Here is an 18,438-nt window from a genome sequence, read left to right on the forward strand (position 1 = left end):
GGGGTGAAGCATAGAAATGGGGGGCCGAGGGAAACACAAATGAATCCAAGTGGCGGGGAAGCAAGCAAGAAGGAGTGGGAAACTCTTGTGATTCTCCCACACTCACACTCGCTGACACCTTCATACACTTGTACAGATACAAACGCACACACACACGCACACATATGCATGCATGCACGTACACGTTTTCCACATCACTAGTGCACACTCACTAGTGCACACTCACTAGTACACACACACACACACACACACACACACACACACACACACACACACACACACACACACACACACACACACACACACACACACACAGATTTTCCACATCCATTACATGACATGATTAGTCCAAGTAGCTCCTCAGAGCAGGGTGCAAAAAAACACAAACAAACAAAATCCCAGGGATGGGTAGGGGAGCGTGTGACGCCCAGTCACTACTGTAGAATCCTCAGCTTTTCCAGAGAGCACACAGCCAACGTCAGGTGTGGTGACTGAGTGTGGTCCTTTCGAGGGGTGGGGGGCTTTCATTCATGAAAGGTAACTGTTTGACGTACGCCATTAGTCCTTTACTAAGTAGGACCTTGAAATTCTTGTATGGGTGCAGACATGTTTTTAGCAGCACAAAGTTCACAACTGTTCTATAATACTACTTGCTGGGTGTTATGTTTTGATATTTTTTCCCCTTATCTGTTTGCCATATGTTTGGCTCTTTAAGTGGTCCGTCCGGGTGTTCCCATGCAGTCTACCATCTGGATCCTATCCGGAGCTGTGCAGCACAGCACAGCACAGCACAGCGCAGGCAGCTGTGGGATGGTGAAGTGCACTGGCCTGGCTGGCTGGCTGGCTGGCTGGCTGGTGTAACTGAGGTGATCCTGCACTAGTTTGCAACTCGGGGCTAGCCTGATTATCATCGACTTTCAAATCTCTTCGAGACTTGGTCTGACCAAGAGCATAACAATAAACATTTCACAAATGGCATGGTTGACCCGCCTCCCTTGGTTTGCTAATGGTTCTTTACTCCCAATAAAAGTGGGAGGAGTTCCCGATTGGGAGCTCAGACCTGACTACAGTAGTAGCAACGCTGAAGGTGTTGCGTCACTAGGAGGGCACGGCCTAGCTAACTCGGGGCTCAAACCTGCCACCTACCCGTCAACGTTCCAGTTCAGGCATGGGTGTCACAGCATGATGCCGCTGAGCTAAAGGTCCAGACCGATAGCTCCATGCTGCCCATACTGTGTGAAGCTTCGAGAGGCAGGTTCTACGCCAAACTAAGATTGGCATCGTTACACTACCCTGCATGTGATCCACACGCTGGAGGTAAATAATACACCAGCACAGGGGAGGAGCTCATCCACCTGGCTGCAAACAAGGCCTGCCCTGTTTTTGTTTTTTGTTTTTTTTAAATGCACGTTTTGGCAAAAAACGAAAGTTCGGGAGAAGCGTAATGAAATTTGGCATGCCTAATTTACCACCCACATTCTATTTTCCGCTCAACTGTCATTCGTCTGAATTCAGCGGGAAAAGTTAGGCGCGTCTATTTAACCGACTGCATCTCATTTTCCGCTTTGCATTCGATGGAATTTCAGTGCACTGACATTTGGAACACCCCTTAATTTACTATACAGCATTTATTCTCTGCTCACCTGTCTCCAGTCAGAAATGCTCTTTCTCGCTCGCACCCACCACCTCCCCGTTCGCCTTCCTTCTGCCGCTGTTCGGTCAATTTGTCAGGCGTCTTGTCTTATGCTCTCCAGTTTACCTTGTTCCATTGTTCTCTGAACATCATCGGCCAGGGGGTGTTAGCTCAGACCTCGCACATATCTCTGGGCACAGATACTGCCCGAGCTCTCAGTGGCGTCCCGTACTCCTGAGCTCGAGAATGTTTACTGCATAGACATTTCTCGGCCATGGCAGTACTTCAGCACCACGGTCAGCGATCTTACCCAATAGGCCGCATTTTCTATCTCAGCTAATTGAGTGCAGTGGTCCGCGCGGACCACGTGAAGCACTTTGATGTTCAGTCCACCGCGTGGAAAGCCGCTCTCCTGCAAGAGCCGGACGATCACGAGAAGTCAGTTCTCCAGCGAGAATGAAGACGTATGCATACATGCTTAATCCAAATTTCAAATAGTGAACTTAATGAAATGGGCATTTTGAATATAAGCTGGGTGGGACAGTGAAAAACAGACTGGAAATGCGTGGGAGAGGTGGGGCAAGGTTAGGAAATGACCAAAGCCAGATTCAAACCTGGATTCATATGGACAGGGAGTCTGTATATCAGTGGTTCTCATTCTTTTTCGAACACACACCCCATTGGCCTCATCGTAAGCCTCCCAATGCATACATTTAGAAAGACACCCAAAAAAAATAAGATAAAATAAATACACAGGTTCTTAATCATATTGCACTTCATGGTCCGTCCCATCTTGTTATCTGTATGTGTGAATGTGTGTGTCTCGTTGCTCAATCATTTGCCCTTTTGGGACAATGAAGCTGGAAGTTGAAGCTGAATCTGAATTTGCAGTCAGCCAGTAGACAGTCACAAAAACCTCCCGTGGCATGCGTCACCTCAGCCTCCAGCAGGAGGACCAGGAGGTACGTACATATGAGAAGTAGGAAGCTCAGTCTTGCGCCTCTCGCAGGGGAGGCCACCTGAGAGCACCCTGGAAATATCCCGCGCTCACCCAACAAAAGACCCAAATGGCCGAGAGTCGATACGTGATACTACAGCGCCGGCGTTTAAAAATAGGCCTAGGCCTGACGACGGATGCGAGAGCCGGGGTTTTTATGACCTCCGCGCACACACACACAACACACACACACACACACACACACCGCTCGGTTTACAGCCCTGCGGAGAAAGCAACAAGCGACCGACAGGGGCTCTCAAGTCAAGCGACACCACATCACACTTATCACTGCAACCCAACAAGCCAATGCTGTCATCGTCCCACTGCCATTCAGCGGGAGCAACGCGCCACCTGGGTATGATTAGCCGAATGTGAACCTTATAAACAGGGCAGTAAACATGTCAACAGGGCGTACATAACACATCTTTAATTTTTTTTTTTTTAAGGGAATGCTACTTTTGGAGTAGAGTAAATTGTAGTAAATGACATGAAAAAGTACAGCATGCCTGTCTTACATAAGTCATTAATTATATACTATGTCTTTAAAGTGTGTAGCGATACGAGGCGTTTTCGAGGATTTTTAAAAACATGACATCATACATTGAGGATCCCTGCTGAGGAGAGGAGGAAGTCCTACGCCTGTGTGGCATAATCAATCAATGGCTTTTCATTGAGACAGAGAGAGAGAGTGGCCAAGAGAGTGCAAAAAAAGGGACCTGTATGCCGCCTGCTTTGTCTCTCTCTCTCTTTCTCTCTCGCTCTCTCTCTCTCTCTCCCTCCTTTTCTCAGGGATTTGGCGGCGGAAGAGTTGATTCAATGGGTATGGGCATGTGAATCACGCTCCGGAGGTGGTCCTTTATAGTCGCGCAGTGTATTCTCAGGCCCCACAAATGAGGAAGACTGACTCACGCTATAAAAGACTCAGTCATTGGCTTGCTCCAAGACATGGGAGAAAATGAGAAATACAGTGTTGTCTTGCCATCTCTTTGCAGCTAGGTTTTTGAATGGAAAGCCCTCGCGATCAATTCCAAAACACATCCCTCTGCTAATGCTGCGTGTACAGACAATCAACAATTCCATTAGCCCATCACAGTAAATTCATCCAACACTGAGTGTTAGGGCCAACTTAGAGTGATACACTCTGTAGGTGTTGAATCAAAACGGCAAAATTTACAGTGCACGGCACGCACTACAAAAGTGGTCATTTCTTATTTCCCCTTGTATAAGATTTACTCTGCAGAAATAAAATCACAATCCTCAATAGAATTGTGTATTTTACTCCCGATAAGTATACATTTCAGCTCTGATCAAATAAAGTGTATTATGGGATTATCACCACAGGCATTATTACAATAGAAACTGAAAAAAGAAAAGGGGGCTGCTACCGTTATTTTTTACACAAGACAATTTGTATACATTTATCTTATTCTCTTCCTATTCACCCCCCCACCCCAACTTTGCATCCATAAACCATTGTGATTATTGTTTTGAGCTACTATGCTGTAAATTCATTAATCCATTATCCATTTCAAAACAATTCTAGTACCTAGAGTGGTGATAGTGAGGTAATAGTTGCTCTGTGGGTGTACGTATTTGAAGACAGCCTCACTACACACTCCCATTTATTCAGACATTCCACGCGTATAATTGGCAGAATGTCTTCCTACTCAGAGTTATAAGTGCATGCAACATGCCTGAGAGGGAGCAGAAACAATGGCCCCTTTCACAAGCGCCCTCCACATGGAGTCTGACCGACCAAAGAGGTGGTGTGTAGGGCTTCATGGGAGTTTGACCGTGTAAATGTCTGTCTAAGACTGCACAGCAGAGCAGAGCACAGCATAGCACAGCACAGCACAGCGCAGCGCAGCCTACTGTAGCACAGTGCAGCCCAGTGCAGCGCAGCACAACACAGCCCTTAATGATACACAGTAAAACATGCAGAGTTAATCCAACACGTAGAGATTACTGTGGGACCAAATAAGCCTACACTATAAAACGATAAACCTAAAAAAGCAGAGAAGGGATTGCTTCATTGGGTCACTGATTAAGACGGTACTACTCAAAACGCATAGGCATGTAACCAGAATTTAATAAAGGCTTTTGAACTTGAGGAGTGCCTCAAAAAGGTTTTTTTCCTTTTCTTTTTTTTCACACTCGAAAAGATGTTAAATCAACTCTTTAAGTATTGAATTAATGCTGCCTTTAAAAAAAAATAATGAAAAAAAGTGCACATCACTGGGATTCAGACGAGTCAAAGGAGGCATGGCATGTCTGAGGCATCAGACAGAAACACACATCGAATCACATGCCTCATCACCCAGTGCAGTGGAGGAATCTCCAGCCAAATGTGGATAACAGTCCACGGGGTTAAGTCAGGTGGCCACAACAAACTGTTGTACTCCACTATCCTCACACTGATCATCTGCAATTCAATCATGCATTTCTGTTTTCATTATTAATTATTAATGTTATTGTGTGAAATTATGCAATGAAGCTGAAAGTTAGCCTTGACATGCTGTTTCGTAAACAATCCACCTTGGTTTGATTACTGGCACATCAAGTCCTGATCAAAAGGCCAATCGTTTAGACCAGCTAGCCCATTATTGATGATGGTGGTGTCACGCAACATCATCTTTATGTAATGCAGTAAGAAAAAAGTTTTAGTCAGCACAAGGAAGGACTGATTTGAAGTCTGATTATCCAAGCAAACAAACACAACCGCTACATCCAGGGTCCTTTGCGGTCATGCTGACCTGTTGACCTGTGCAACACTGGGAGCTTTCTTCTTCCCTACTGTCAGCGCTTTAAGCTCCACATGTCTACTACTACGACTTGTACGACCACCACTACAACGGCAGCCCTGCCTTGCCCTGCCAGCTTTACGCGCCTGCATTAACCCCCTAAGCCACAGATTTTGACTATGAGACTAACGGCAGCCAGGGAGACAGAGCTTTCTTTTGTGTCCCTAATAGGCCACTAATGAAGAAGGGGGTCTCTACGAGGCTAGACTTTTATATGCATACACACCGTCCACGTGATACCAGTCATAGAGTAACCCACAGACTCCAGTTTTTTACATGAAAGACTCTGTAGACAAGGAAAAAAAAACTGGCTGTAGTTAAGTTTAATGGGAGTTATTTTTGGATTTGGGCTTTAGTTTAGACCGCTTAAATATAATCGTGGTTAGCAGATTAAACTCTTTTTAAGGCTGGAAGCCATAAACTGTAGTTATTAGGTAGAGCCTAAGTCTGACAAAAACAACAGGTCGAGAGATGTATAGAAGGGCGCCTAGTGAAATGACAAATGGGAACACCTGCAGCCAGGGGAAGTTAAATAGGAAGCTTGATTTCCTTCATAAAACATTCATGAATGGAAACACATTCAACAACGTTCAGACCCAAAACCTTTTCAGGGAATATGTATGCATGTTGAATGACATGGCACAAAAAAAGACAGATGACGCTTTTTTTTCGAAGAAAAAGAACAGAATGAGGGGAGTTCAAGAACAACAACAACAGCATAACTTCAGCCACCACAGAAAGATTTTCTTGATCTAATTTCTAACCTTGAGGTTATAGGCCTACTGTTGAAAACGTAGACATGCAGCCTACATTAAAAATTTAAAGTGCAGCACTCACAGTTGTGCGGTCCATTTTGTGATAGCGGGTGAGTGATGGTCTCATCATCTTGTCAGCGGGCAACAGTGCTACCATGCTTTGCAACTGTAAAGCGCATGTGGGATCGCTACGCATGTGCAGGTAGGCCACAGCGCCAGCCAGAGAGCGTGATTGGCAGTTTATTGGGGGGGGTGTGGGGGTTTATGCACCCCCCACCCCTCCCTCCCTGAACAGGAAGGCGCTACTGCATCATTGGCACAAGATTCTCAATCACCACGCCTCTATGTGCGCAACACACACACACACACACACACACACACACACACACACACACACACACACACACACACACACACACACACACACACAGACACACACACACACACACACACACACACACACACACACACACACACACACACACACACACACACACACACACACACACACACACAGACACACAAGCACAGAGACTTCCTCTATTTCATACAAAAATCTCCTGTCACAGACACAATTCAAGTCACAAATCTGCTTGCCCATCATTTACTGGCAACAAAAAAAAAAAAAAAAATTGAGATCGAGATTGTACATTGTAAGATTTTGCACTATGCAGGCTAGCCTTTGGTGGCTTCAGTCATAAGGACTCTTACCGCTAATAGACATAATGGACTGAAAGACAGCTATTATTCCTTAGTAATAAACACCTGTAAACAATTTCAAAGTCATAAAGAGAGCTGTTGCCTCCACTCTTTGATCACAAGACCATGTTTCTGACATTGCATAATACAGATGATTAGAGCAGATACTTGTAATTCTTTGTGTAATTCTATAGTTTGACTAGACTGAAGAATAGGCTACATCATGCCTCCAGTTATATTTAAAGAACCTTTAAATTAGGGTAGCCTCTTACTGCAGATGGGGTCGCCGGCGGGCCTATTCACTATTTGCTGAAAATACCCAACTACAACATATGAACAGTGCTATGACAGTACCGAGAACCTTAAGTAACAGATTAAGGCATAGCCATTACAATTTTGATGACAGTAAGGTTATTACATAGGCTCTGCGCTAAGGGGTTAAGTATGAATCATGAATTGTGACAAATATTAACGATGAAATTACACAATTTCAAAATCAAGACTCCCCATCATCCTGCTCTCATGTAAGGTCAGAAAATCACGGCTCATTCTGAAGTCACATTTGCGTGCCAAAATAAGCTGCGTAATAACCCAACATTATTGTTATCATTTGTTTACTCACTCACGTCAAGTCAACTTTATTGCCAATTACACCATGTAAGAGACATTGGTGATCCTTGTACTTGAATCTAAACACATAAACCACACACAGTCACATACAAATTACATAACCACACTACCTGCATATACTAACCCCAACTCCGATGAAGTTGGGACGTTTGGTAAACAGTGAATAAAATCAAAATGCTATCATTTTCAAAACATTCAATCTATTCATTAGATGGAGAATAGTGAAAAGACAACATATTAAGTGTTAAAACCGAGAAAAAAATATTGTTTTGGGGGACATATGTACTCATTTCTAATTTGATAAATCCAACACGTCTCAAAAGAGTTGGGACGGGGATCAGTGAAATTTAGTAAACATCCAAATAAGATAAAACAACAAAGAAGAACATTTCAAAATGAATTGTACTGACGGACAATGTAGGTGTCCAGGTATAAGATCATCACAGAGAGGCTGAGTCACTCAGAATTAAAGATGCAAAGGGAATAATTACCATAGTTATTACATACATTTTTGAATTCCCTTTGATTTACCACGATTGAGTGTATATAAGACATATTTTTGTTAATAAAATCATTGTATAGGTTCATGACATCATGAAATATATATTGGCTGTAGTCTCACTCTAATTCATGGAGTGCTAGAGCTATTGAAAATTGACCATATTAAGAATGCTTAATGCATGAAAATGATACAGGGGTTTAACATTCTCCTACGCACCTGAGCTCACTTGAAATAGACCCAGAAGACATGGGAAACTGTCCTTTGCTTACAGAAGTCAGCAGAAGTTGTAGAAGTCCATTCTTTTTGACAATAATAGAGCATTGCACATCCTGTGCTACAGTGAAAATGGACCATCCAACTTGTGTTAGTGCTAGCTTCAAAAGTCAGCCTCCATGATGGCATGCGGATGCAGTAGTGCATTGGTTAAGATGTTCTCACTCATCTGTAGAGTTAAATACAGTGCTGAATGGTATAAATGGGTTTTAAACAGCATGAAAAGCCACTCATGCATTATATTTTGAAGGGAGATCTTCGATTACTGCCACATAGTAAGGTCAAATTGCATTCTCTACTATGTTTTAACAGTTTGGCTCCATCATAAGGACCAGTAGGTGATAAAATGGTGGGTTTTTGGTCAAGACCTGTCACACTGTAAGCACTACAGAAAGGAAAACATTGCAAAACATGACAAGGAATACACCCACCATTTAAGCTGGTGAAATCATGTCCAAGATAGGAATTAACACTGTTTTTTTATATAAAATCATCTCATTGGTTGATGTATTTAACTGTTAAGTGTTGTCTTTTGTTTTGTTTTTAGTCTTCCTCGACATTTGCTGCCATTTATTGTCCCCGTCCCAACTCTTTTGAGACGTGTTGGATTTATCAAATTAGAAATGAGTACATATGTCCCCCAAAACAATATTTTTTCTCGGTTTTAACACTTAATATGTTGTCTTTTCACTATTCTCCATCTAATGAATAGATTGAATGTTTTGAAAATGATAGCATTTTGATTTTATTCACTGTTTACCAAACGTCCCAACTTCATGGATGTGGGAGGGTCAGGTGGGATTCAAACCGACAACCTCCCGATTGAAAGACCAACTCCCAAACCACTGTTCCATGGCTGCCCCTTACATATACTTCTCATATGGCCGCATGTACATAGAGCCGTTGAGGTCAGCCAGTTGAAAGGGCACTCGCTCCACAAATGTATTGAGAAATATTTCCACCTTCTTGCGGCTAAAATGGAGGCAAACTGCTTAAATATGAGAATTATTGAGAATGGCAGTCGGTTCAGAAATTGCCAAAGCTTCCAAGAGTTCAGGAAACAGAATCAAGTGGTTTTGGGAAAGTCCTTGCACCTTGTTTTTTTTTTTTCCACAGAAACACAACCACGTTTCTGTGAAAGCCTCAGCTGCAATCAAACATGCAAGGATTTTTCAAAAGCAAAGAAAAAGTTTTACACACTTGATCACATTTTCCCCAACAAAATATAAGAGGTGACCATTTATACCCTGGCAAAAATAGCTAGGCTACATGACAATCAAAATTATTGTATTACATGGCCCTTTGTTGCATTAACACAAAATCAAAACAGAATCCATATTGAAAGACACTATAAATGCTTATGTTTAGAAATTAACATCCTTATTCTGAAACTTTCCCATCCAAAGATCACCTGAAACAAATAACTTTTGAGTCCAGGAAGCACTCTCAACGTCTTTTGATTTTTGTGACCAGCCAATGAAAATCTTGCATTTGAACAGCAAAACGCTGCTGATTTCTTTTCTTTTTTAGCGCTACTAGCAGGTTAGCATAAATAACTGCAAAAAGACACGGGAAGTGGGTATACCATGCCCTGGCTGTTTCACGCCCACCTCTCCTTTCCTCTCCTCTCCTCTCAACCACCTGTGCAAGTCTCATAGGATTCAACCACCCCCTCCCCACCCCCATCCGAACCACATCAAACTAGACACCCACACAAACACACACACACACACACACACACACACACACACACACACACACACACACACACACACACACACACACACACACACACACACACACACACACACACAAGTGTGTGCACAAGTACTCCCACACTCAATACAAAATACACACTGTTCTCGGCTGCACCTTGAGAAACCGCACGTTACACTTGTTTTTCACTTTCACGTCCCATTGCCTCTAATTGCCTAAACAATTGTGGAAACTGTAACTGTACTCTACAGTCTCTACACACAAAGCATTTGGCCTTGATTTATAGATATGAAGTACAGTAAAGTCAATTGAAAGAAATGTAAAGCTTGTGTTAAGACTACTACACACTGCAAACAATCCATATCGTACAATCTGATCTATTATGCAAACCTTTAAAAAAAGGCTTTCACGCGTGTATAATGATCACCATCTTATTGTCATTGCACCTCTTCAAGGCTATACAACTAACAGAGTAATACTTTCTTGTTCTGAAAGAATTAACATCATCACTGACTATTATTATTAGTCAAAGGGAAATGACAAGTCATTTCACATTTTTTCCCCCCCATGACGCTTGGTGTTAACATGACCAGATGCAAAATTGCCAACACTTATTGACTGGTGTCAATAAGTGTGTGAATTCCATATGAGATATATGGAATCCCTTCACTTTGAAACCCTTCCTTAAGAGCCTGTGTCATACGCTTGTTGTTACCAAAATGGTAATGAACAAGTAAATATGTTGCTTCAGACTCAGACTCTGGGTAATGCTGTTATGCAGTTTAATTTTTTTTTGGTCAGCAAACAGTGAGTTGGATCACAATCCATCCCATGTGCACTACGTGTGTTACTTCAGACATCATGCTGCCCATTGTTGTGCTCTGGCAGGATGACAACATCAACTTGCTATGGGCTCATCCCAGCTCTCTCTCTCTCTCTCTCTCTCTCTCTCTCTCTCTCTCTCTCTCTCTCTCTCTCTCTCCCCCTTGCCTCCCTCTTTTCCTCATGCTCTCCCTCCCTTTCCCCTGCCTCTCTGTAAAACAATGATCTCACCCCTCTTACTAGGAATCCGCTGATTGTTTTAAATACCTTCCACTCTTGTGGACTTGACTGGCTGCGCCTCCTTCTTTTTCCCATCCCGTTTCGGAAAAAAAAGAAACGGGAAAAGGGAAAAGAAAATGACCTCGGCAGGAAACATCAGGCTCTTAAGCAAACCTGGGACTCGGTTCATTCAGGCTTTTAACCAATAGCGTTTTAAATTACAGCCAAGCCATACCCAAAATTCATGCAATCCAATATGGCTTTGGGAGCATGCACGGAAAAAAAAGAAATGTTCATATTTTGTATGGAAGAATTATTGTTGGCGTGAATGAGCTTGAGCTAGGTTAGAGGAATCCAGTACCAATGATCTGCCAAGGTACAGAAATACCAAGAATTGAAATTCTTTACTTTCCAACCACTCAAAAGTATTTCTCCTGGCAGCCGGTAGAGCCCGGAGACATTGACTGCATAGCTGTGGTATGTTCACCTGGGATAGGCCTCGACAAAGTGTTGCTGTGACGCATAAGAAAGAAAGAAAGAAAGAAAGAAAGAAAGAAAGAAAGAAAGAAAGAAAGAAAGAAAGAAAGAAAAACACTCCATTCTTGGCTTTCTCGACTCCGGAGAGAGTGGTGGTGTTCTTAGGTAACAAAACTGCCACTCAGAATCTATTACGAATGTTGATGCATCAACTTATCCGCTTTGTAGTTTCAAGTCTGTATTTTGTATGTTTATATAGTGTATACTGCATATGATTTCCCCACATGTAAACAAACAAACAAAAACAGACCACATTATGAATAAATAACAATAGGCTCACCTATGCCTAAAATGTCAAAATAGAGTATCTGGAAAAGATGTAGCCTAGCCTATTCTATATGAATGTGCTTCTTGGAAAGCCGAGAGTATGCAACACATTTTCTTTTCTTTTTTGCCCCCTCGGCATGATGGAGAAATGGGACAACATACATTTTCCAACACTGGCTGTAATGATCTCTGCTTCTGCAACCCACAGACTGTGTATAGGATATATTTAGACTGCACCCAATATTGACATGCAGCTGTGGATGTGAGTCATCCGTACCGACTGAAGCCAGCGACACCCATGCACACGCACACACACACACACACACACGCACACACACACGCACGCACGCACGCACGCACGCACACACACACTTGCAGGTTTCCTTAGCTTCCTTAGTGTGTGTGCGTGTACGTATACGTGTGCGTCTGTGTGTGCATGTGTGTCCGTCCGTCCGTGTGTGTGTGTGTGTGCAATGAGGGGTGTACTGCCTCCAGCCCTCCTTGTCCCACATACAGACACACCATCATCTTGCTGTCTCGCTTAGCACTCGGTCCCTTTGCTGCAGGACCCGCACTGACCAAGCCAAACAGCCAGAGGTCAGCTCAAAAGCCATTTTCAAAGAATGATTCTAGACAGAAAGAAAAAAGGAGAGATAAAGAGAGAGAGAGAGAGAGAGAGAGAAACGGCGGAATAACAGACCGCAGACAGGCAAACAGGTACCCAATGTTGAAAAGGCATTGATGAAGAAAAAAACTATTACCAGAGAAGCATATAAATATCTTTAAGGCTATTTGTGTCGCATCAATAGAAATAGGCTACTATACAAAAAAGTAGAACATGTAGTGAAATGAGAGTAGTAATTTACGCTGGGTAGGAGAAGTCTACTGTGCACAGTAACAATACAGGAAAGGTCAGCAGAGACGGCGATGCTCTTGACACCCAGTCTGACAACAACAACACAACAGAGGAAAGAACCTGACACTGAAGTAAATGATAAATGTCTGCAACACGGTTTATGCGCTGAGTTGTTTGGCATGTTTCAGACCTCAGTCCTTCTTCAAGTGCAACCTTGCACCTTAACAGTGTTGCGGACATTTATCATTTTTAAGATCATCATCTTCAGTTATTTTGTTTCGTCCAGCTCCTGTGCCACTGATGTGTGCGCATTCTCTGCTTTCAAGAATCTTGCCACCACACACTCCAGTTGCTGTTTTGTCCATGTTTGTGTGACTCTACAGCTCAAGTTCAGGCACAGTGGTTCATCCATGTTTACGAGACGGGGCATAAAAAAAAGTAAATCCAAACTGTCAGCAGCCAGACAGTGGTGGTTCCTGCCACTAAACAATTTATCCACATGTAAATTATACATCATAAGTAAGTTAATAATTTAAAATCGGTGTCAATAATTGAAGGTGATGTGCAGCAGGGTAGGATTGCCGTCAATGGAGCTAGTGGGCTGACTCAGCAAGTGTGGGGCAAGAGGGACAAGTGGCACCGGCCCAGGGTCTGTCTTACTGTCTACGTCCATGACATCGTCGTTTGTCATTCCTCTATGCTCCATCTATTTAAACTTATGTGACAAACTTTGGCAGACTACACCATTACATTACATTATTACATTACATTGCATTTGGCAGACGCTTTATAACCAAAGTGACTTTCAAAAGAGGACATAATCAAGCCAACATCACAAGCAAATACAAAGTGCACAGGAAAGATATTTGCTTGTGATGTTGGCTTGATTATGTCCTCTACACCAACACACATACTGAAACTGATATTGGTAGAAATGGGAATAAACAATCATAAACGATTGAAAATGTTTCAGCAGCATGTCCTTTTACACATTTTTGTCAGATAGCATCACTGAATAAGGCATGAAGAGGAAAAGTGGCTGTGCATGTGGCCAACATGGCCTCATGAAAGCACTGTAAGATAACACGCCAACTTGAACCGTCTAGCGCATTTGTGTACTACTCTACACCTTTGCATGTTGACTTGTGCCCCACAGCGCCCAGTGACAGGTTAGAATAGGTTTAGGGATGGTTTTGGTCTGGGCACATTTTGGCAACAAATTTGCAATCTCCCTTGCTTGTTTCGCCGTTCTTGGCAAAAGTAACACAGTGACTACAGGAGAGCAAAGGTGCCTCCTCTTGGAGATGATACTAAAGGAGACGGAGTGGTACTGCAATGGGGAGGTGGATACGACTTTGTTTCCAGAGCACCCCTGGCGTTGTCTGTGTTCTGATTAGATGTGCTGCCTCATTGACATGAGCTACCAATAAGCTGTTATCATAGTCTAAACCCTAACCCTTACCCCAAGACTGCTACCGTAGCATGTTGCAATGTCTTGTACTTGTGTGTGCTTACGTGTGTGTGTGTGTGTGTGTGTGTGTGTGTGTGTGTGTGTGTGTGTGTGTGTGTGTGCGTGTGTGTGTGTCTGTGTGTCTGTGGGGGGGGAGCTTCACTGTTAATCCCGAGTGCACTGCTGACTAAGGGCCAAAGGGCTCCTGATGCCTGAGCGGATGGAGCAGCTTCTGAGGATAACGATAACCGATGATCTCAACACTAATGGCAGATTTATACGTGCCCCCCTTTGCTGAGAATAAAAAGATGGTGGGTGCCTAGGAGTCTGAAGCGCAAAATAATGATAATAATAAAAAAACACAACAAGAATTCAGTTTCAACTTTATTAAGGATGGCCCCTCGAGACGACCCATCTCGTTTTCAAGGGGGGTGCAACAACAGAACCCAACAGAATCAACCATTTCCTTCTTTGAGGTCCTGGCATTTTGTTTTAGATTATTTTGGCCCGTTATTTAGATTATTGAACACGGCTGTTTTTTTGTTTTGTTTTTTGGTCATGCAACTACAAACACACTGAGCTCTGGTCCTGGTGTGATAATGCCCGTTTGATTTCCCACGGTGACTGATAATGGCAGAATGCATCAGCAGTGCCTGAGAGCCGCCTCGAGATGGAGAGAGAGAGAGCGCAAGGGGAAAACAAAAGACTCGCCTGAACCTTCAGGATCGGAGCTCCCTCCCAGCCACGGCTCCACTTGCCACACACACACACACACACACACACACACACACACACACACACACACACACACACACACACGCACACACACACACACACGCACGCACGCACGCACACACACACACACACACACACACACGCTGGAGCCGTGTCAAGCATGCCTTTGTGCTGACGTGGGAGAGCTATGGGAACATGTTTTTATACCCAAGGCTCTTATTAGAAATGTAGAGTTTCTTGCTGATGGGGTTATTCAAATTGGCCAAAGAGATGTTAATTATCCACAAACATGACAGTGTGTCAGTTTCCGGGCATATTTTGGCACCATGAAGAAACAATGGAATCCATGGGTGGCCTGGAAGTCTAACATCATTGTAAACACCATTTTAGTTGACGACATATCATTTTGTGGGGGGGAAGCGGTAGGCCTATTAGACTATGTTCAAATTGTGGCTACACCCCAAAGTGAATATTTTAGACAAAAAAAAATTGAATCCATGTAAATGACAAAAGCAGTCTGAGTATCAAGTTCATATTAGGCTACAGATTTAGGGGAGGGACGAAAAGGATCAATAAAGATGTAGTTAAGAAAAATACGGCCAGTGTGTAATTTAAAAAATGTGTTAACAAAACAAAAAAGCAGCAACTACAAGATCATACTTCTTTAGGCTATACATTAGCCATCATGCATTGAAATGCTTTTGTCAACAGCTATGAGGAAAAACCTATGCGTCATCGAAAACTCGCCCTCCCCCGTCATGCCATGACAAAGCTGCACCATTCCAAAATGCTTGAATGGTAAACTATCTTCATAATTTCGTTTTTGCTGCCTTAATATTTGTACTTTGTGAAGGATGTGTATTATGAAGGATATGCGCTATGGGTATGAATCTCCAGACAATGATGTGATCATCACGGAGCACATGAGCATTCAATGTATAGGCATCGGCGCTTAATGTATAAAACAATGGCGACTTATCTGCGGCACGAGACCAAGCGTGTGTAGTAACCAGCCGACTTCGAGAACTGATTGTGGGTGGACCACTTAGCTTAGAACGCGAGTCGTATGGAAATGTTTAATGTCAACTCTTGGCCAGTAGCACACTGTTTTTGTTGGACTTTCGTAACCATTTCCTTTTCCTTTTACATTCGCCAATACAAAACAACAGCTAAGATGAAAGCGCTTTGACAGTTGAAAAAGCCAACCCATATGAAAAGAGGGCTTTCCCGTCAATTACACCCAATACACTTGACCATTTGCTTCCAGACAATGGCCGGTGATTGTTTGTGCATATTCATGTCATATTTCATCATCGATGAGAAAGCACGAAATTGGCGGCTGAATTCCGACCTCATCAGCAATAGACAAAGGAATGTCTGTCTCACTCTGGCTCTCCACAAGGTGCAGTCGATGTTCCTGCACAAACTGCTGTATCACCGCATTTTAAATGTCACCATAAGTCACAGTAGAACCGCAAATTAACACAATAGGGGGATGTAATTTCGTCATCTAGGAAACAAAGTGTTTGTGAAAAATAAACGTTGTGGGCTTATTAACTAATTTTCAATTACAAAGTGTCATGTGTTGTATGCAGTTCAATTCTCCAATATGGTGAGGTATATTCTGGAAGAGCACTTGAATAGTGAGGTAAATTCTGTAAGAGAGCTTGATTTGGGCAATTAAAACGTCGATGTGAACGCGCTAAGAAAAGAAATCATGGTGATATGGAGGTGGCAATGTCATTTCCAAGACAAAGCAGCCGAGTCATTCATCACAAATTATCTCCACACACCATAACTCACCTAGCAATGCATGTTAGCGCAGCCCTCCCACACGGCACAAACTTTCGCACTATTGCAATAAAACAGTTAAAACAACAATACATTTCACCAAGCGATTACATCCACTTGCACTAACAAGGTGGCAGATTGACTCGTAACGTTATGCTGCGCTTTGTTGCCTCCACGCGTCCGTGAAACACTCACGGCGCAATTTGGGATTCTGTCAACACTGGAGTTCTTTCAGTCCACAAACACCACGTCTACTTAAAAAAAAATACAGGTAATCTGGCCCCACGAAAAAGAGAGAGTAGGCTAGCATCGTTCTTTAAGTCTCTCTCAAAGGCTGCTATTTGCTTTGGTCGCCGAACGGAATAAGGCTCGCCGTTCCTTACGCAGCAGAATATTTTGCTGATTTTACGCGGATTAATTGGACTGGTTAATTGGACTGATTGTGAGCTAAACCAGGTTTAGCTCATTTTCCAGGTAGCCTACAACGGTCCACCTTTGCTCCTTATTCTCTCCAAGACGCTAAATTCAACCGAATAATAGCCTACTACTTTACTGCCAAGGATTACTGGGTTAGTGCTCATGTTGCAAGTCGCAGCGGATGGTTCGAACGTGGCAGTGACAAGCGTAATGCATTGCAATGGAGAAAAGAGGAACCACGTTGGCTACGACTGAATAATATTTCAATCAAGTTCAAAGACATATGAACCGAGCGAATGGCTCCAGTGTTAAGCGTAATAGTTTAAAACGAGCAGCACATGCAGCACATGTCTGTCTCACTCCGTTCATTCACCAAATCCCACTGGTGAATGAGAAGGCGGATTTGGGATGTGGGGGTCTCTGCCTTTACCGTGGCCCCTTGATCGGTCAAGGCCTCTGCAAGTGACAGCTTCTTTTATCTGTCTGAAAACAAGAGCCATGCCTGACCCCCACACTAGACGACGCGACTCCTCCTCCGGGATCTCAATGCATCCAACTTGCAAAACATTCAAAAGGGAGAGCGCACACACGATTGCCACAGCACAACAGGATGTGGCATCCTAACGCTACGTTCTCAACCGTTTGTGATAATCACGCCGACAACACAAACACAAACACGTTTTGTTTCAGAACGGAAACGAGCACCTTGATGAAAAGCCCTATTAGGTATTTCAGACTCGCGGAAAAACAACTCACAGTCCATAGCATTAGCATAATAATAGCGGTCCAAGCAACTTTGGCACCACTGACTGAGTTACAAATCGCAGCCTATTAACGCGAATGACACTGTTCAAGAAATTCTGCAACTAAATAGCACATATAATAATGTTTTTAAAAATCGTCTTCACGCAAATGTCCAAATATGCATGCAACTCACCTTTAACTTTCGTTTTTTCCCCCTTGTAATCCAGCCCTTTTGTCCGTTTACCAAATAAATGTTTTTCACATGATGACTTCCTCGCAGCTTCCTAAAGCCCCCGGGCTGCAGGGAAATCACGTTTGCGATAAACTGTGCAGCTATTTCTCTTTTTGGAGGGGGTAAAGGAAGTTTGTGGTCATAAAACTGTTATTCTTCCCCAGGTATTGTCAGTTTGTGTGATGATCCAGTTCAGCGTGCTGCTCCGTCTCCGATGTTTGTTACACTCGAATGGAACGCCTACTCTCAATCGCTACATTGTTGACATTCGCGCACTGACGTCACCCCTCTCCCTCATTCACAACATTACGCGGTGAAGATTGCGTTGGTGCCTCCGGCGTTCAAGGCAGCTACTCCAAAAA

At 43.2% G+C, this 18,438-nt stretch overlaps 1 protein-coding gene across 2 annotated transcripts in view; it reads right to left on the minus strand.

The window, feature by feature from the left end:
- Positions 1 to 18,224, minus strand: part of bach2b (BTB and CNC homology 1, basic leucine zipper transcription factor 2b) — a 103,358-nt gene extending 85,134 nt beyond the window's left edge. Inside the window, exon 1 of one of the 2 annotated variants that reach the window (XM_063222879.1) lies at positions 18,038 to 18,224. Coding sequence is in view for 1 of the 2 variants with exons in the window: in XM_063222875.1 (XP_063078945.1) it covers positions 6,269 to 6,382 (114 nt within the window). In the remaining variant the exon portion in view is untranslated. Of the gene's footprint in view, positions 1 to 6,268; positions 6,692 to 18,037 lie in introns of those variants that run through there. The other variant, XM_063222875.1, reaches the window with a different exon arrangement.
- Positions 18,225 to 18,438: the final 214 nt, after the last annotated feature.

Source organism: Engraulis encrasicolus, chromosome 18 (assembly GCF_034702125.1).
Source record: "Engraulis encrasicolus isolate BLACKSEA-1 chromosome 18, IST_EnEncr_1.0, whole genome shotgun sequence".
Classification (NCBI taxonomy): Eukaryota; Metazoa; Chordata; class Actinopteri; order Clupeiformes; family Engraulidae; genus Engraulis; species Engraulis encrasicolus.